The sequence below is a fragment of the Dendrobates tinctorius genome, unplaced genomic scaffold (genome assembly GCF_039654945.1).
Source record: "Dendrobates tinctorius isolate UK_male_01 unplaced genomic scaffold, ASM3965494v1 ptg000177l, whole genome shotgun sequence".
NCBI classification, from domain to species: Eukaryota; Metazoa; Chordata; class Amphibia; order Anura; family Dendrobatidae; genus Dendrobates; species Dendrobates tinctorius.
This window is the reverse complement of record NW_027361844.1, coordinates 17237217-17258309: the sequence shown is the minus strand read 5'-3', so window position 1 is coordinate 17258309 and position 21093 is coordinate 17237217. Positions and strand designations below refer to the sequence as shown.

Genomic DNA, 21093 nt, shown 5'->3' with positions numbered 1-21093 from the left:
GGCAACATTATATATTACAAAGATGAATATACATCTTATAGAATGAATACTCACGCAACCCTAGAGGAGAAGCAGGGAAAGAGAGAAAGCTAAATGTACACCTCCCAACCAGAGAATGGCCTCCGAATCAAGTTTTCCACAGAGTTTGATACTCTGTCATTACAGAATGTGATATTCTTACCCAAACTTCATATTGGACAAAAAGTATTCACACACTACAGGACATCAGATAGGTTTGATTTCCTACGTGCCAAGACTGAGCTTCCCACAATCTAGAATTTAACCCACCACCTACCTTCCATTCTTAGATTTAAAAAAAAATAAATAAATAAAAAAAAATTCAATGAAATCTCCAGAATCGAGGCTGCCTCACTTTTGACAACGTGAAAATTTCACCCCAGAATTGAAGGAATGATTCACATCACTATAAAGGATGAAGCAGATCCCTAGACATCACACAGCCCCGGCTCCGCCAGTGCTCTGGCACAGCCCCGGCTCCGCCAGCACTATCACAGCCCCTCCAACAGCGCTCTGTTACAAAAATACGTGCTCAACGGCAAAATATATATATTATTTTCTTACTAGATGTGTGCCCGATGCTATCGCATTGGGAGGGCAGTAGCATCACGATGAGGGCAGCTTTGTGGCGCTGGGGGTGGCGGCCAACCCACCTCCGTGCAGTCACAACCGGCAGGAAAGACTGTGTTTTGCGTCCTGTGCTGGAGATGGTGTGCGGCGCCACCAGAGGGTGGCCACACCCAATCTCCAGCACAGGCCTCAAGCCGCGGTCTTTCCTGCCGGTTGTGACTGCACGAAGGTAGGTGGGTGGGCAAGCAGCGGCGGGATCCAGCGCGTGTAGTAAGGCGGTGGGTCCTGGCGGGGGTCCGGCGGCGTCATCCTTCTCATTACTCCCCCCCTCATTACACCCTCTCATTACACCCCTCTCGTTACACCCCTTTCACAGCCTCGTGATCGCAGTGGCGGCCTAGATCTGAGCAGCAGCTGGGATCTGAGCGGCGGCTGGGATCCAAGCAGCGGCCGGGATCGCAGCGGCAGCCTGGTTCCGAGCAGCAGCTGGGATCGCAGTGGTGGCCTGGATCCGAGCAGCATCACTTGGGTGTTCCAAAATGGCGGTTGGCGTACTTCCGATGCGGCGCAGTGGATTGTGGGATTCAGGGACATCCAGACGGAAGTGGATGACAGACAATTTAAGGCAAATTATATATATATATATATATATATATATATATATATATATATATATATATATATATAAGACATGGGGAAGACAGCAAGTATTTTTGACATATCCATGCCAAGACCAGCTCTCACTTCTTTTTGTGAATTCCTGGTGGAGATCACTTTCCCAAATGTATTTCAGTTTTTCTCTGGGGTTCTTTAGAAGTAACTGCCTATGTTATATTGAGGGTGTTTGTGCCCCCAAACACCCCATTCCCATAATGCCCAATCCCCCCTCCTGTCACATCTATTTAACTTGCTTTGGCAATGCTAAATGTATTTTGGTCCAGCCAACAAAGCCTATTTGAGTTTGAGAGAGTTCTTGTTTGCTGGGCTGAATTGCTGCCACATTACATAGTATAGGGTTAATGGCACAGTTTGATTCTACCACTTTAATATTCTTATTTTCAGCACCGATTTAGCCTTTTGATACCAAGGAGTGCATGGTACCCAGGTACAATGACATTCCAAAGCGTTGATCTCAGGGTTATCGCAAACTGATAAGACCACTGTTTAATCAGAGTATTCAACACAAGGGGGACATTATAAGGTGTGAAGGGTATAAAGCTCTGCCAGATAATGAAAAGGTTCAGTCCAACTGAAGACTGCAAAATGGAAAGTCTACTCTTATGTCCATCTGGGTCCAGGCATCGAGTGGCGGCCCCGGATGTAAAGGCTGAGTATAATACAAGTTTGTTGTCTGTTTGAGGTCGTGCTTCTTTTGATATCCTGTATAATTTGTATTGCATACATCTTTTTCTATCTTCAATGAATACTATATATATATATATATATATATATATATATATTTTATTATTATTATTATTATTTATTGTTATAGCGCCATTTATTCCATGGCGCTTTACATGTGAGGGGGGTATACATAAAAACAAGTACAATAATCTTAAACAATACAAGTCATAACTGGTACAGGAGGAGAGAGGACCCTGCCCGCGAGGGCTCACAATCTTCAAATATATATATATATATATATATATATATATATATATATATATATATATATATACACACACACACTCTTGGGTGTAAATTCTCATTATTTCAGTTCTGTATTTCATTGAGCCATTGACTGTGAATCTATTTATCTTGCATCTTCAAATTCATTATAAAACAAAACATACAAAGTTATTTTCTAGGGGATTTTCATAACTAACTTTTATAGCCACTCTACACTTAAACTGTACCTTTATTTTCTGGGTATTTAAAGGGATCGTCACACTGGTAATAGTGTACGGAAGACAAGCTTGTGGCTTTCATTACAGTTAGTAGCTGGTTAATTTTGTTTAGGAATTTTAACATTGTATAATCTCCAAGATGGGAAACAAAAAATCAACTTGCTTGCTTAATATCTTATTTCCATATCCTAATTGCATTTCTACCTTACTAAACCGTTTTGATGGGATAGAAAGATCCCGTAATGTAAAAGGAAACATTGGTTTACGAGACCTTTCCTGTGACAGAGATGCTTGTTCCCTGGGACTAATAAGGTTTTCTATAAACCATCTCCACCTCGGAGACTATTAAATACCACGCTTTATCCTTCGGCCCTATACCACCAGCACATACTGGTAGCCTGAATATCTGTCCGATCTTTCTAGCAAATGTGACACTAGTTATTAAAGGAAAAGATCATATAGCTTTCAAATGAAACAGGATTTTGGGGAGCATATGTATTGCAAACGTATGGATGTTATCTACCCAATACACTTTGGAGAATCAATAAGAATCCTTTCTGACGGCACATAGTAGGAGAGACTGGTGCAGTACGATCATCTCCATGGGATTAGCCGATATAGTAAGCCAAGGTAGGCCATTAATTTACTGAGGCCATTGATATAATAGTTGGTTACATTTTGATATGAATATGGAAATTAATTGCAAATATGTCACAATTGGAATAAGGGCCCCGTCACATATAGCAATCTCGCTAGCGAGATCGCTGCTGAGTCACAAGTTTTGTGACACAACAGCGATCTCACCAGCGAGATCTCTGTGTGTGACAGCGATCGGCCCCACTGCCGGTATCGCTGATCGCTGTAGGAAACCGCTGGACATTACTTTTGTCGCTGGTCTCCCGCTGGCCAGGCAGGAGACCAGCGATCAGCTGGTATCTAACGTACACATCGGGTATCTAAGGGATGTGTGTCCCATAGATACCCGATGTGTACCTTAGTTACCAGCTCCCTGCATCAGCGCACTGGTAACTAATGTACACAGCGACGCAGCGCGCTCGGCGTCGCTGTGCTGATCGCTGTGAAGCTGTCTGTTTGGCAGCTCACCAGCGACCACATAGCGACTCACCAGCGATCCTGACACGTTGATATCATTGTCGGGATTGCTGGTGAGTTGCTATGTGTGACTCCAGCTTAATGGCCTTTACCTAATAATCCTTTGTTTTATCAACAAATAATAATTTTTGATTTGAACAAGAAGTTACAATATTACCTGCATAGAGGGCGAAGATAGAAATATTAGAAATATGTAACAAGCCTTAGCAGTCCAATGTATGTAAAACTATGGTTTGGCACTTCCATCAGCCATAGATTAATGTAGTGGATCATAGCATTAGTTTACAATCTGGAGACTCGGCTACTTCTATAACTTAGTAGGAGTGCTACGCAAATTTATAAAGAGCTTGAAGAATCCAGAAAAAAAAAAAAAAAAGTAGGAAAAAAAAAAGCATGCAGTACTCTCAATCAATAATAAAAGGTCCTTCAAGTTAGGCATGTCAGTATACATAAAGGCGGCAACAGGCGTTTCACATGTATTAATGCTTCATCCAGGTCTGGTTGAGGTGTTGATGCATGCAGAATGGCCAGGCCCTGATGTAACCATGCGAAACAATCATTGCTTAGTGTTAGTAATCAGTGTCAGGTATACCCAAATAAAATATATTTTACTATCAATGATGAATGCCGCATACTTTCTTCTACTTTTGCTGGACATGTTGGGATCTCTCTCTTCAGGAACATCTTAATTTGGAATTATTTGTCTCAGCATGTTGGAAGCAGATATTTTCTTCATTGGTTTTGACTGCTTTCTAAGACTTTAATGAACGTTGTCTTTGTGCAAACGGTTTCATCACGGTCATGGCGTAGCTCCGTTGTACCCATGCTCCTGCAATCCGTGAACCCTGCTGTCTGATCACAGCTGATTAACTTCTTAGATGGTACGGTCATTTGTTACTTCTACCTCTCGTTTGCTTAAGCTTACACATAATGACCAAAATGTGGCTAAGTAAAATTTAACTTTCTGTGTGTTCTTACTATAAAGGCCACTATTGTATCTATTATTAAGAAATGTACTAGTAACACATAGTGATGAACGAGTATACTCGTTGCTCTGGTTTTTCCGAGCATGCTCGGGTGATCTCCGAGTATTTTGGCGTGCCCGGAGATTTAGTTTTCGTCGTCTCAGATGCATGATTTGCGTCTGCTAGACAGCCTGAACACATGTGGCGATTCCCTAACAAACAGGCATTCCTCACATGTATGCAGCCTGTCTAGCAGCCATAAATCATGCAGCTGCGTGACACAAACTAAATCTCCGAGCACATCCAAATACTCGGAGATCACCCGAGCATGCTCGGAAAAACCAGAGCAACGAGTACACTCACTCATCACCATTCACACATACGACACATGCAGGCACTGTAAATAATCAAATAAAGAATGTAGACCACTGCTGAGGAAATCTGCTGGGAGAAATGCATGCGCAAAATATCCCATTTACAGCACGTTCCTGCCAGCCCTCAAATTCACTAGCACAGAATGGAGAGGTCGAATTCGGTTTTACCATGTACCCATTGGACTGCAATAGAGAACAGATTCAAGGATATATGAGGATATAATGGCAATGCTAGGCGGGTTGTCTCATCTCGTACGTTTATAGCACATCCGGAGGTGGGACTCACATTGATCAGGCACATCCTTTAGGTTATCTGGATTTGGAAACCCTTGTAAAACTATGTAAAAATATAGATTTTTGCATTCTTAAATAATGAAAAAGGTGGAATTTGGAAAGGTTTTGAAAAAGTAACCACAGGCTGTTGTGTTCTGGGTAACAAAGTGTGGTAACTTAATAGTGGGCCAGTTTTAGTGTTGCCTAAGCAGCCTCTCTCCTCCACCTAGGGCGCTGATGTTTGCACAGCTACTTCCAAGCAGACAGTGTAATCTTACACAAGGCTCTTATGCGCCACTAGCCCTGCACCTTGGGATTCATAATGTCTGTAGAAATCCCTACTCAGACAGTTGATAATAGGTCTGTAGAGCACTTTATGGTAATTGAAAATATAAGTGCAACATTAAAGATTTGCAGAATACAAAAATGACAGGAAAAAAATTAAACAAAAAACAAGCATGCACATTTTGTGTCGCTACAAATCGGAATACAAACACTGTCCATTACAAGGTCATAAACAACAAGTTTTAATTGCACAAGAAATATTAACGGAAAATAGCAAAAATTGCTCACAAACAAAGCAAACATCCAGGAAAGGCCAGACCAGAAGTACACAATCCTGCACGTCTCATAATAAACGGTTTCTATTGTCATAACACGTTATAACACAGGCAATCAAAGCAGGTCTCTTATAGAAAATACTGATAAAACGAGATACAAAATCATAACACCAAGTGCTAGAAAGAATTCATGGTAAGAACCTGTAAAATCACCTAGTACGGAATATGGAAGTCATACTTCATGTGTCAGCAAATCAATGACGCCGGTTAATAAACCCGTGCTACAATCATGAATCTGAGGCAGCGAAGAGTGAGATCACACAACAATTTAAAAAGAGATAAGCGGCTTTAGAAAATCCCATATTAAGCCCCCGTCACACACAGCGAGATCGCTGTGTGTGACACTTAGGGTACCGTTACACTTAGCGATACACCAGCGATCCCGACCAGCGATATGACGCGGTCAGGATCGCTGGTGCATCGCTAGGTGGTCGCTAGTGAGCTGCCACACAGGCAGATCTCACTAGCGACATCGCTGGGGACGGGGATCGCTACTTACCCGTCAGATGAGGCGATCCTGCATCCTTCCACGAGTCGCTCGTCGGCGCCACAGGAAGCCTAGCAGGAAGTGGCCGACGAGGAATGGTCCAGGAGCTTCTCGCACGATCAGCGATAACCAGCGGGGGAGCCGGTCAGAGGTAAGTATCACATGCAGCGATATCGCTAGCAATATCGCTATAACGTCACAAAATCGGTGACTTTACAGCGATATTGCTAGCGATATCGCAGTGTGTAACGGGGGCTTTATCAGCGACCGGCCCCCCTGCCGGGTATCGCTGATCGTGCTGGAATGGCCAGGACATTTTTTTGATCGCTGGTCTCCCACTGGCCAGCAGGCATCGCTGCGTGTGACAGGCGAGAGACCAGCGATCAGCGAGATGGAGCTGGTAACTAAGGTACACTTCGGGTTTATAAGTGCTGCGCAGCGCTTAGAAACCCAATGTTTACCTTGGTTACCAGCTCCCTGCACCAGCGCACTGGTATCGTGCGTCGCTTGTTACCCGCGTGTCGCTGGTGCTGATCGCTGGTGAAGCTGCCTGTTTGGCAGTTCACAAGAGATCATGTAGTGACACACCAGCGATCCTGACAAGGTCATATCATTGTCGGGATCGCTGGTGCATCGCTATGTGTGACGGGGCCCTTAGACTGACCCAGACTAAAATCATTGAACGCTTATGTCCTACGTTATCAGAGTTGCTATCTGGTGTCCTACTTAGACGGTGGGGCCGCCAATCTATTAGATGGTACAGGCTGATCCCACCCCTTCCCAGCAGGTATCGGCACATGCGATGTATCCGCTCACCCACTCACCATCTGATGTGGAAGTGAGCAGAGCAGGACCAACGTTTTAACCCACAAATTTTATAACAGGGCATTTCATGTGTCCTTAATAGCCAAACCATCTTAAGGCTATGTTCACATGTTGAAACACAGAAAAACACAGTATAACAAATAAAAATACTCTGTTGTAAAAGAGTAACAGTAAACAGCAAGTGCCAGTTACTTTTTTTGACGTTTGGTAGAGCGGCTTAGTATACATTTTTTGGAAAAAACGTATCAACCAAATACTCTGTTTTGTTATCTTTTTACTGGCACTTGCTGTTTACTGTTACATTTTTACAACAGGGTATTTTTATACGTTTCTTATACTGTGTTTTTCTATGTTTCAGTCTTTTGGTGGTGTAAACACTGTCCCACAGACTTGTTCACTGTGTGCATGGCCCATGTGTTTATATGTTCACATGTTGTGGGTTTTTTTCTGCATTTTCCAGGCACATCTGTCTCTTCTGCATGCTGATACAGTTCAGTGATGCTACTCCTAGAGTTTTCGGCACCAAAAATGCAGCAAAACCTGATACCTTTTGCACTTACTCATTGCTTTCTATGGGTGAAAAAAAACACTCAAATTCAGAAAGAAGTGACATGCTGCAGTTTTAAAGACAGCAGTTTTCCAATTCAGTCAGTAAAAAAAAAAAACTGCATGAAATTTAAAGTAGTCACATAGCTTTTGCTGGTACTGCTTTTAAAATTGCATAAAAAACCGCAGCAAAAATGCAAAGTGTGAACATAGGCTATCTCATTATTGAGAATGTATTCATGTAGTGAATAAAACCTTGTGGGCAATTTCTGTATCTAAGCAGCCACACACAGGTGCTTCTCACAAAATTAGATAATCAAAAAGTTATTTTATTTCAGTTCTTCAATACAAAAAATGAAACTCATATTATATATAAAGTCATTACAGAGTGATCTATTTCAAGTGCTTATTTCTGTTAATGTTGATGATTATGGCTTACAGCCAATGAAAACCCAAAAGTCATTATCTCAGTAAATTAGAATAATTAACAAAAACACCTGGAAAGGCTTCCTAAGCGTTTATAATGGTCCCTTAGTCTGTTTGAGTAGCTCCACAATCATGGGGAAGACTGCTGACTTGACAGATGTCCAGAAGGCAGTCACTAACACACTCCATGAGGAAAGTAAATTTTTAATTTCATTTGGAAATCAAGGTCCCAGAGTCTGGAGGAAGAGTGGAGAGACCACAATCCAAGCTGCTGGAGGTCTAGTATGAAGTTTGCACAATCAGTGATGGTTTGGGGAGCCATGTCATCTGTTGGTGTAGGTCCACTGTGTTTTATCAACACTAAAGTCAACACAGCCGTCTACCAGGAAATTTTAGAGCACTTCATGCTTCCCTCTGCCGATAGGCTTTTTGGAGATGGAAATTTCATTCTCCAGCAGGACTTGGCACCAGTCCACACTGCCAAAAGTACCAACACCTGGTTTAAAAACAACAGTATCACTGTGCTTGATTGACCAGCAAACTCGCCTGACCTTAACCCTGTAGAGAATCTATGGGGTATTGTGAAGAGGAAGATGAAAGACACCAGACCCAACAATGCAGACAAGCTGAAGGCTGCTATCAAAGCAACCTGGGCTTCCATAACACCTCAGCAGTGCCACAGGCTGATCGCCTCCATGCCACGCCACATTGATGCAGTAATTGATGCAAAAGGAGCCCCGACCAAGTATTGAGTACATTTACTGAACAGACATTTCAGTAGGCCAACATTTTGGATTTTCATATAAATTTTCAAGCTGATGTTATAAAATATTCTAATTTACAGAGATAATGACTTTTGGGTTTTCATTGGCTGTAAGCCATAATCATCAACATTAACAGAAATAAACACTTGAAATAGATCATTCTGTTTGTAATGACTCTATATAATATACGAGTTTCACTTTTTGTATTGAAGAACTGAAATAAATTATCTTTTGGATGATCTTCTAATTTTGTGAGAAGCACCTGAATAAGCCTGAGATTCTCCATTTCCATCTCCTTTTGCTGAAACTCTGCTTTTATGTTAGGGGACTGTACTTGAAAGTCTAACATGCAGGAACATACTGTGTTATAGAAATATTTGAGTTATGGTAAAGGATCAGTTGAGCATTAATGTCCCCCCTGCCAATCAAGCATACCTAGAAAACCCTGCTAATCCCTTTATATCTTGAACTGTACCTGATGGAAAGGAGTTTGTTGGACGCATGTGTATGGAGCGGGCTCAGGAACTCCATATGTGGTAAGTAGAGTTGAGCGACTTTGGTCAGATCGGGTTTCATGAAACAAAATTTGTTTCAGATGAAACTGGTCCGACTTGGGCAAAAAAAAGTCAGAGCTTCGTCCGAAACCCGACCCCAATGCAAGTCAATGGGAAATAAAAGCTGGCATTCAGCGGATGACATTCATCCACTCAATGCCGAAAATTTTATTTCATGAAATCCGATCCGACCAAAGTCGCTCAACTTTAATGGTAAGTGCAGGCGGTGTAGGAACTCCATATGTGGCAAGTGCTGGCGGTGTTATACAGCTGGTACTTGCCTCTAAAAGCAGCAACTTGAGCTAGCTCCATTCAATACTCTATAGCCACTTAAATTTCCCTGCCACGTGAAATGCCAGCATTTAACTTCAGCGCTCAGAAGGGGAAGGGATCTCATTCTGCAGTGATTGGCAAACCATCGGCACCCTGCAAAGCAGATGGCCACCTACTGAAGCCTCCTGTCGTCACCATCATTCTCCTCCTTTGAAGCCCAGGCTGTGGCTGGACTTCATAAGAAACCATTAGTTTCACCAGGGCTGTGGAGCCTGCAAGTCAAATCACCGACTCAGACTCCTCAATTTCCCCAACTTCTGACTCCACCACACTGGTCACTACTGAGTATGTACCGTATATAAAGTGCAGCACAGATTCATCTCAACTAAAAGCCCAGATCCTTAGATCAGGAACAGAACAGACATTTATAGGACATTTCATCACTTTCCCAAATTCTTATGAAAACATTTACCACACATCCTGCATTGAACCTAATTTATTATATATTTTAGGAGATGGTCCATTTTATACCGACTCCAACTTCACCAAAATCAACACCAACTCCACAGCCCTGATTTTCACCATGTACTGAAACACTGAAGTATTGCTGTGATGTACATAGTGCAAGCATCAAACCTGTTTGATGTATTTCAAGTGCCATTTTGGAAACTTTACAGCCAGTATTAACCCCTTAATGTCCAATGACAAACCTTTTCCAGCACATGACAGCTGATCTGCACAGCTGGCATGTGCCCTGAACAGCCACAGGTGGAATTGCGATTCACCAACGGCTGTTAACATGTTAAATGCCGTTGTCAAACTCTGACAGCGGCATTTAACATGCACGTCCAGGAAGCGCGTCAGTACCTCCTCCCATTGTAGCAGAGACGATCAGATGATCGCAGCTTCTAGTCTCCCATGGAGACTACTGAAGCAATTAAAAAAAAATGTTTTAAAAAATAGTAAAAAAAATAAATAAATAAATAATATAATATAAAAAGTTCAAATCACCCCTCCTTTCGCCCCATTCAAAATAAAACAATGAAAAAAGAATCAAATAAATATACACATATTTGGTATTGCTGCTTTCAGAATCGCCTGATCAATATATAAAACAATTAATCCAATCGGTAAACAGCATAGCGAGAAAAAAAAAATCTAAATGCCAGAATTACGTTTTTTGGGTGGCTGCAACATTGCAATAAAATGCAATAATGAGCAATCAAAAGATCGTATGCACACCACAATGGTATCAATAAAAAAATCAGATTGGCTCACAAAAAGTAAGCCCTCACCCAGCCCCAGACCTCGAAAAATGGAGATGTTACAGGTGGTCTTAAAATGGCAATTTTTTTTTGTATACAAACTGGATTGTTTTCCACGACCTAAATAAAAAAAGAACATAGACAGGTTTCGTGTCTATAAACTCGTAATGACCTGGAGAATCATAATGGCGGATCCATTTTAGCATTTAGTGAATATGGTAAATAAAAATCAAAAAAACAATTGTGGAATTGCACTTTTTTTGCAATTTCACAGCAATTGGAATTTTTTTCCCCATTTTCCATGACATGATCAGTGATGCCATTCAAAAGTACAACTCGTCTCCCGCAAAAAAAAACAAGCCCTCACATGGCCATATTAATCGAAAAATAAAAAAAGTTATGGCCGTGGGAAGAAGGGGAGCAAAAAACAAATGCAAAAACGGAAATACTCCCGGGATAAACTGAGGTTTGCACATTGCCACACTAGGATTGAAGCTATAAAGATCATAATTTAAAATTTGGTCTACAAAAAAAAAATAAAAAAAAATAAAACAGCTTTAACTTTAAGAAAATTCACCATAGGATGGCCCCCCTTATGGTAGATAAAAAATATCAGATTGATTGGAGTCTGACAGCAAAAAAAACAGCCCTTACAACATCAAGAAGTTCAGTGTAGCCAGATCACCACTTCCCCATATACCAACAGGTGACTATTTTTGGGCACTGCAGCTCAGCTTCAAGACGTTTTCATTCATGCATGGACCTTTTGAAGGAACACTGAATCTCTGAAGTGCTCATGTTTTTTTTCTTTTTTGCAAATTTTTATTGTGCAATATAAACATGGAAGCAATTTACTATAAATCAGTGACATCACTAAGACACAGACGAGTCATGGCAAATTCATCTAACACCTCCCATTGGGGTCTGAGAAGGCATAAAATAATGTCAGTTGGGTAGATCAACTTATAAGTTCATGTTCTATCAAAAAATAGAAGTGTTGTCCTGGCGGCAGCAGGTTTGGACAGTCATCACTCAGAGGTACTAGATGCCGTAAACCTCTAGAGTAAAAGGTGCACTTAGACGGGATTATGCGGCACGTACAGGGTTAAAGCCAAAACGAGGGCACAGAAGGCATTATTCTCTCGCTGTCACACTATTCTACCTGTCTATCAGCAAGAAACATTCATTAGTCATTCACTTTTCTGTTACCCTCTTGGTCGCGGATTTGGGCTTTACACACGACAGTCACTGTTCGTTCTCTTCCTGGAGACTTTTCTCAGGTGGGTGTCACACCTTGCCTGCTGGCAGACAGAACTGGAGGCCGTCCCTCTCCCAGACTCACCTTCTTCCGGATGTCTTCATCATTGGCTCCCAGGGATGCATATAGCTTGAAGGCCGCCTGGCGCAGCTCGTGGGCATGTTTTAAGTCATGGTCAAGCTGAGATTAGAAAATAAAAGGATAACAAAGAATAAAGTAAGACAGTGTGCTGAACTCTATCCTAACCGAGCACTCACAAATCTGAGAAGACATCCACACAAACAATTTTATGGTGGTAAGGCAGTAATATGGAGTTTTGGGTTATAGCTGCGTATTATTAGGACTTAAATCCGCAATTTTTGTCCCTTTAAATTTAAAGAGACGATTGCTTATAAAAGCCACTATGCATACATGTAGGCATACTAGAGAGGTCACTGCACCCTTAATACCCCATAAAAAGAGTAAAAAAAAGCTTGTATGGACATCAGCTAAAGCAAATATCACGCCTGCAATAAAAAGATACAGCGCACACACACACACGAAGCGCAAGTGATATTTGGACATTGTCAGGCCGTAAGAGAATGAAACGCTTTCCGTCGCCAATAGCGAGGTTTTTTAAATGCAGCGAGTTATTGAGTACGACATCGGCACAATGTGAGCGTTTAGCAACACATCGAGACGTGAAGTGTTTATTTTTTTATGTGCCAGAAGGGAAACCGCAGATGCGGATCCACAAAAAGAACTGACATGCTGTGGAAAATAAAACGCTGTGATTCCACGCGGAATTGTCCGCAGGATGTGCACAGCATTTTTGCATTTGCCATTCATTAACATTGTGTGCACGCTGCACTGCGGATTTGAGGCAATTCCGCGCGTCCAAAAACACTGCGGAAACGCATCAAAATCCGCAACGTGGGCACATACCCTTACACAAACTTGAATGGTCAGCTTTCGGCTGCAAACCTGGATCAAAGTAGGGTTGGTCTCAATTTGGTGTTGACAGTGAGACAAGAACAAAAAAAATAAAAATAAAAATGTGAAAAGGCACATTTTATTGTAATTGGTCTGTGAGCTAGCCAGTATAAACGGTTATGAGAACGATCCTCTATAGCACATTTTTTAATCATTTTCATGACTGGGCTAGTGCAAGTCTCGCCTGTTTTCTGACCCATACACCCACGCATGAAATGAGCCAAACTTTAATCAACTTTGTAAAAGGTGTGTGATTCACTGACATCTTAAGTTAATTCATATTTAAAGAGGACCAATGTCACCAATGTTCCTATATGGATCTGGACTCACAATGTAAAAGGCGCTGCAGCAGAGAAGCATAATACGTTTTAGTTTTTTCTTAAAGCACCCCTCCAATGTTTTTTTTTTTTTCAGCCAGTGGCGGACTCAGAAAAGGGCCCTTGTGCAAGAAAATAATTTGCAGTACAATATCTGGATAATCATTAGGAATTGTTCGAGGTCGAAATGGGCCCCCTTACCTCGTGGGCAGGTTGCACCAATGGTATTGTCTGCCCCCGATTTCAGTGCTGGAGGTTCCTAAACTCAGCATTATACTCACCAGCCGCCGACTTCAGCTCTTCCCTGCGCCGCTCTGCTCCTATGTCACCATCTTGTGACCACAACTTGTGACTGACTGGAAATCAGAGGTAATGGTCACGAGTTTCAAATCTAAGGGTCCCGTTACACTAAACGATGCACCAGCGATCCTGACAATGATACGACCTTGTCAGGATCGCTGGTGCCGCGCTACATGTTCGCTGGTGAGCTGTCAAACAGGCAGATTTCACCAGCGATCAGGACCAGCGAAGACGCTGGTATCCAAGGTAAATATCGGGTAACAAAGCGCGCGCAGCACTTAGTTACCCACTGTGTACCTTGGATATCAGCTCCCAGTGCGAGCACGCAGGTATCCAAGGTACACAGCGGGTAACTAAGCAACGTGCGCACTTAGTTACCCGATATTTACTTGGATACCAGCTCCAGCGTCTGCTTACAGCGCTGGGAGCTCACTGACCGTAGGTCTCCCGCAGCCACACACAGCGATGCGTGCTGGCCAGCGGGAGACCAACGATCGAAAAATGTCCCAGGACATTGCTGCAGGATCAGCGATACCCGGTGGGGGGGGGTCGCTGATGCATGTCACACACAGCGATATCGCTGGCGCATCAAAAAATCAGCGATCTCGCTGTGTGTGAAAGGGCCTTAAGTCTACGAGAGTCTTGTTCTGGCTCTCACAAACTTATGTTAAAAGGGTTGTCCGGTCACAGCAGGATATACAGCTCTGCGTCACTATGAGCAAATATAGGAATGGCCTCCACTTTCTTTGAGTTGTACATTACGTTTAAAAAGCTCCACATTGCTGGGTGTCCATTAGTTGGGGCCTCAATCCTTCTCTGCCCTTAAACACATGGTAAGGTTTTAACATAACAGGTTAGGACCATCTCGAATAGTGTCATCGTGGCGTAGGGGGATGGTTTTTATGTTTTTGTGATGAAAAATAGGTTATACAATTACCCTATATTATTTTCATGCACTATTGCTATTTATTTACTGCAGGGCATGTGCTCATTTTGTTTTGGGTTTTATCTGTTTGGTGGCTAGTTTGAGTGTACGCCTGTATGCCACATGTGTATTCTGCTTCATTGCTTGTGATATTGCAGCTGGAGTGATCTGGCAGGTCAAAAGCTGCAGAAGCGCGAGCAAAGCAGCAACAATAACAGATGAAGATACAATACTAGGGGCAGGGTGCTTAGGTTAGTGATATCACTCCGAGGGGGGGGGGGGGCGGACACACTGGAGTGGTGCTTTAAATTTGGCCTCTCTGCTGTGGAGACATTAGTTATCAAAATATTTGGCACCTAAACAGTTATTGTGTTATCCAAGTGGGAATTAACAGAGAGATTTAAATGTGGGTATGTACGTTTTTGGCTGATTATAATTGGTCAGCGTGAGATAGAGGAAGCAGAACATATCCCCCACAATAGCACTGACGATCGGTCTGCTCTCCTCACTATACACTGATGATGTGCTGGAGCGCAGCAGAGCCGAGTGTGATTAACAGCTTCCAGCTCTCTTCTCTGACAGTCAGTGTGGTTGGAGTAGCAGTGCTACAGAGCTAAGTCTCATAACAAACACTTCTTGTAGCTTTCCACTCAAAGTGCTGCCAGCTCTGCCAATTCCTGCATGCCATTGCTCTTCAGACTGTTTGTCATTGCTATTTTGGGGCAGTGTTCTTCTTTCCCCAGTGTGTTACAGCCTGCTTATGACTGGTCAATGTTTAGATGTACACGCCTCCAGTAAAATCTCTCTGGTACTGCCCTTAGGATTTAAAAAAAAAAAAAAAAAATTAACTTTACATACAAAATTATTGGATAGGGAATATTTTTGCAACGGAGTGACTTTTTTTTTTTAAAGAAGCTTTATTCTGCTTGGCAGCTCTTTTTATAGTGTGTGTCCATTTCAACTGAAAGCATGATAAATGTAGACACTATAAAGAATGTGATAAAAGGTCCTCTGTAAGGTGCAGCTCCATTTAATATAATAATAAAAAGGTTAAGTGTTGAATACTTCATGTCATTAACTTACCTTCTTTTCTTGTAATAGATCACTTTAATCTGTCATTAAACTACAAATCCCAAAGAGCTCTGCTCAGCTCACTTTAATGACCCTCCAACTATAACCAGACTGAGCATTCAGGTGAAGTGTCACATGCCATGCCCAAAAGAGGAGAAGTTTCTTTTACAACCATTCCACCAAAACATGGCTACAAAACTGATCAAGTACATACATAAAAACCATGCCCAACACACGGACTGACTTCTGTTGATGTATGCCTACATTCATGTCATACTTTCTATGCACTGTATCGAGAAACACAGCATTCTGCACTTTAATGAAAATCCCCCAACATATGGAGCTCCTTGTATATGCCTGCCTACAAAGCCTATAAGCAAATAGATATGCAAGTTGCGATGTGCAGTGAGTGAAGCCTAAATTGTTACTATATTAATTTGCTTGTTTCATTATTTATACCAAAAAGTGGTTGACAAGTGGAGCTCTACTTTAAAGTGAACCTAAACCAGACAGGCTGCAGGGTAAAACTCAATAAAAACACTCAAGATCTCATTATCTATAAATATTAAACTAAGGAAAAGTAGGCCTACAATTTACCATAATGCATGGCCTGGTACCTGCGGTGCACAACATGCCATAGAGAAATGACTCTAGAGAAGCAGTATAATATATTTTAATGGATTTTAACTTTTGCTTTTTCTGATGATCGTTTACGCTGCAGCTGCAATGATGCCACATACACTCAAGCACCTACCTAGCACACTGTACAAGTAACACATACTTACCTTTTCATCTGAAGTCGGTGGCGAGACAAGTTGTGTTTGCTGGGTCATTTGTGACAGTGGAAAGGTTAGAAAAGCTGCAGTGCACTGGGATTCCTCTATAGCCCCTCTGGAGTCTGCGTCCTCAGTGTCAGATTGCTCTGTTTCATGGTGCTGTAAAACACCCGGGAAAGAAGAGGGGGAAAGAGGACAGGTTTGTGCTGACTACGGAGCAGAAACCCAGGGGACTAAAGAGCACCCTCTATGCACTGCAGTCTAAACATACAAGCACAAATAAGCAAAAACCTCTGCAAACGGTGGAACATGAGGATACATCTAGTGCCTTACCGTAAACTACTTGTAATACCTTTGTGGACTGCTCTGCCGCTCGTACCTTTTATATATTGATGGTAGGAGTAACTCATGTACTGTAAGCTCTTGCAGCCCATGGGCTTACAGGAATGACTAGACTCCAATTCTTAAAAGGTTCTGTCCTAAGCTTGGGTTTTACTCGCCCTCCCCAGAGTCCAGAGCCGAGTCTCTCCTGCTGCTCCTAGTATGTGTTATTGTTTGGCAGTGCTCCCATCACGTCACCAGGGCTGCAGCCAATCAGTGAGCTCAGCAGCTCTGCTGAAGTTAACAGCACAAGCCTCTCAGCTCACCGATTGTCTGCAGCGCTCCCAACGTGAAATCAGGGAGGTAGACAATAACTGAGAATTGAAGCATTGGAGAAGGCTCTGAGCTAGACCCGGGTAGGTGACCACAGCACAGTTATTTCAGGTAAAACAAACTGCATCTGGGGTACCGGGGATTCAGAAACTGGAAAATGGCTATGTGCTATATATTACGTACTGGCAAGCCTCCTCCTGTGTATGAGGAAACTGCAATGTAAACAATTCCCGGTCTGTGAAAATGACAATGATTAAGGTAAAGGGGAGTGGAGTGTCAGGGAAATCAAACTGCTCCCACTGCCTCAATGGAGGGATTAGAGGGGCATCAGAATGAGTCTCTGATCTTCTACATTGAGAAGATAATCATCGGGTAAGGAGCCCGATTTCTCCAAGGCTGCGGTAACTTATTACCTAACTCACTGCTGTTTGCAAAAGGGAGCAATTTCTATCATGAGTAACCGACTGTGGGGGAGATGAATACTGGAATACTTGATGCATGTTGGCAAACGCTGGAAAATTACATCAACTCTAGCCATTGGCTGGAATTGATCTGCAATTGAATTTCGGACAAATCTGACTTTAAGAATAATAAATTTGTCAGTCCGTGCTTGGCCCTCCTCTCTTCCACTAAACACTGATGTTTACTTTTTTATTTCATTATTTTTTTAGCTAGATGGCGTGAGCAATGAAAAAAAAAAAGTTGCAAATCATAGAATAATATGGCATGCACCATAATTTGCAACTTTTTTGTGCCAGCTTCTGGCATAACTGCAATTAAAAACGTCCCACAACATGCTTAAAGGGATTGTTTGCTGCTCAGACAACCCCTTCTCAATTACTATGGTCCTCCCAAGTAATGTAATGACCCTTATATACTCCCCTCCTATGCCATTCCAGCTCTGACTCTTCCAGGGATCCTTGCAGTCGATCAGCGCTCGCCCTCACTCTCCTCTCCTTCGGACAAATAAGACATTTGAAGGAAGTGAGAGCTGCCGCTGGTTGCTCATTTCCTCTGGGTGTCAGAGTGAAGGGGAGCCCCAGGAGAGCCAGTGCAGACAACGCTGAAACGGCGCTCGCACCCAGGGGATAGCTGTACAGAATAGCTGCTATTTTATAAGGGGGGCACATGGTGATTGAGAAGGCGTTGTCAGAGTAGTATATATTGTATTGCTCCAATGCATAGTAAAAATGCACTCACTTTGAAAATAGTTTTGATAAAAAAATACAACTGTGTGTAACCCACAGACCAGTTTTCATTGTTAGATAACGGGGAGGAAAAAAAAAACACCCCGTATGTAGTCCGATTCAGGAGACATTTTGCCAGTCTCTTCCAACAGACCCCGGCTTTTTGCTGCAGGCCTATAATTTGGGAGTAGAACGTACATGAGACAAAGGAGGGATTTATGAAGAAAAGTGCAACAGAACTCTGTCACAAGCTGCACCAAAAAACACCAAAACCAACTTTTTTCCTTGTACTTAGCTGACAAGAGGGAGTGGACTTGATGAAAAACAGAATGGTTAACAATGATAGGGGTCTGGCCTACACTGAAGCACTGTCCACCAAAAATCAAGCCAAAATTGTTGGCAAAAAATATGTCAACTAAACATGTAGTATGAACTTACACTTCACTGCCCCAACCACTGTGATAAATCTGCCACACAGTGTAAGAATTAGACAGTATCGATAGGTGTGTATTTTTATAGTAGATGCACTGGAGCAAGATTAGTTGCAAATATACAGAAGAGCATAAGGGTGATCTCCTGCAGACCACCACTTATACAACAGGCGCTCCACTGGCGATCAGCTGATTGCCCCCCCAGTCCACTGGGGATTGTTTAGGCGTCTGCACATTTCTACCAGAGCAGCCAATTTCAGAACAAATGTGGTATCACATGGGGACCATTGAAATGAGCGTAACACATGGTTTCCCACTGAGGATATGGACAGGGATTTTTCTAATTGTGTTTTTTGCATAAGGCCTCAAAACACTATAGATGTAAACAATTAATACATATTTTTGCATAGCACAGATAGTTCACTTGAAAACTAGGACTATACACACCCTCTTGATATCAGTGATGGCACTAACTGAGCTTGGGTACTTAAAGTAGTCGGCCAGCATGGAGATGAGGTGGTCTGTAATGCTTGCGATCCGCTGCAGCTCCACATCAGGCTCGATGAGATAAGCGAGAGTTTCTGCTCCTTCCACTCTCTCCTCCAGAAGGTGTTCTTTGCTGCACATTCGTACCAAACAGGGAAGAGTCTGAAAGATTTTGAAAAATTTTTATTTTCAGTAAAAAACATTCATTTCAGTAATTTTATAACTTAAAAGTTTACATTAATTAAAGGCAATCTGTCAGCAGGCTTTTGCTATTTAATCTGAGGGCGATATAAGGTATGGGCTGTGACACCAATTTCAACGATGTGTCACATAGGGCAAGTTCACTTGTCACAAGAGGTGGTGAGTTCTCCTTCAATGGAAGTCTTCAAACAGAGGCTGTACAGACATCTGTCTGAGATGGTTCAGTGAATCCTGCATTGAGCAAGGAGTGGACACGTTGTCCCTGGAGGTCCCCTCCAACTCTACAATTCTAGGATTCTAAGTAATAATCCTTTAGAACTGATGAAGCAGCAATCCGTTCACAAAAAAAATAAATTATTCAGACAACTTTGTCAGCCTGAAAAAAAAAAAGACTGATTTCAGCTGGATCTGTTTATTTTTTTAACAATGAAGTCTGTGGAAAACACAGAAAACCATGGATGTATGCTGCTGTCACTAGGAGGCTGACGCTATACATAAAAAAAAAAGTTTGCTCCTCCTCCGCAGTGTACACCCCACCAACCAGCTATAGGTTAAAATCAGTTCGTGAGAAAGCAGTAGGAGAAGCAAACATATAAAAAGAGAAAGAACACACAAACTCAAACTGTAACATTATAATACAGTAAACAGAGCTGTTAAACTTAGGAACACGCTGTGTCCCCCAATGAAGGTTCGGAGAAACAGATTTTAAGGTGAGTAACCAAAAATCCTGTTTTGTCAATCGCTTCATTGGGGGACACAGGAAACCATGGGACGTCTCAAAGCAGTACCCAAGGGAAGTTAACAGCAGACAACTCCATTCAGGTCAGAGAACGCACCACTGCCGCCTGCAAGATCATTTTATCTAAGCCAGCATCTGCCAAAGCGTAGGTATGGACCCTGTAAAATTTGGCTACATGTGGATGGGTTGCCACTCTGCAGAGATGCAGGGTGGAGGTGCTATGGCGTACAGCCAGGAGGCGACCACTGCCCGGGTAGAGTGCCTTAAACTCAGGAGAAGGCGCTGTGCTCTGACCTGGCATGTCTCCAAATTGCTGTCTGGATCCAGCAAGCAATCGTTGCTCTGGAGGTAGGAAGGCCTCTGTGCGCACCCTCAGGAGAAAGAAAGAGTCCAACTTCCGAAAGGGTGGCGGCCTTACCCAGATTGACGTACATCGGTCTGACAAGGTCAGAGTCCGACTTCCGACCTGACCAGGTGTAACCTGATGAGAGAACGCTACCGAGGATGAGTCAAAGCAGGACGAGAAGGGAGGGAAGATAACATTCTCATTTAGGCGAAAGTGGAACACCAAGCTGGTAAGGAAAGAAGGCATTAGATCGCAAAGCCACCTCACCCTGGTGGAAAAAAAGCTAGGAAAAAAAAAAAAAAAAACGGGGAGGCGACAGGAAAGAGCCGCCAACTCTTAGATGCGCCTAAAGGAGATGATGGTCACAAGAAACATCACCATCCAAGACAGAGAGCCTTCTCGAAGTGATTCAAAGTGTGAACTCCTAAGGGCCTCCAGGACTAATTGAGGTCCCAGAAAACCACAGAAGTCAGATACAGGGGCGCAGCATGCGCCATCGAGAATTATGGT

The 21093-nt window shown here is 42.6% G+C and overlaps 1 protein-coding gene across 3 annotated transcripts in view; it reads right to left on the bottom strand.

Annotated features, from left to right (window-relative positions):
* ARMC8 (armadillo repeat containing 8) overlaps positions 1-21093 on the bottom strand; it is a 129200-nt gene that overhangs the window by 39760 nt on the left and 68347 nt on the right. For 2 of the 3 annotated variants that reach the window (XM_073551558.1, XM_073551560.1), the window contains exons 11-13: positions 19259-19459; positions 16549-16698; positions 12263-12358 (exon numbers count right to left, since the gene is read on the bottom strand). In XM_073551558.1, coding sequence (XP_073407659.1) covers positions 12263-12358; positions 16549-16698; positions 19259-19459 — 447 coding nt within the window. The remainder of the gene's footprint in view (positions 1-12262; positions 12359-16548; positions 16699-19258; positions 19460-21093) is intronic. The other variant, XM_073551559.1, reaches the window with a different exon arrangement.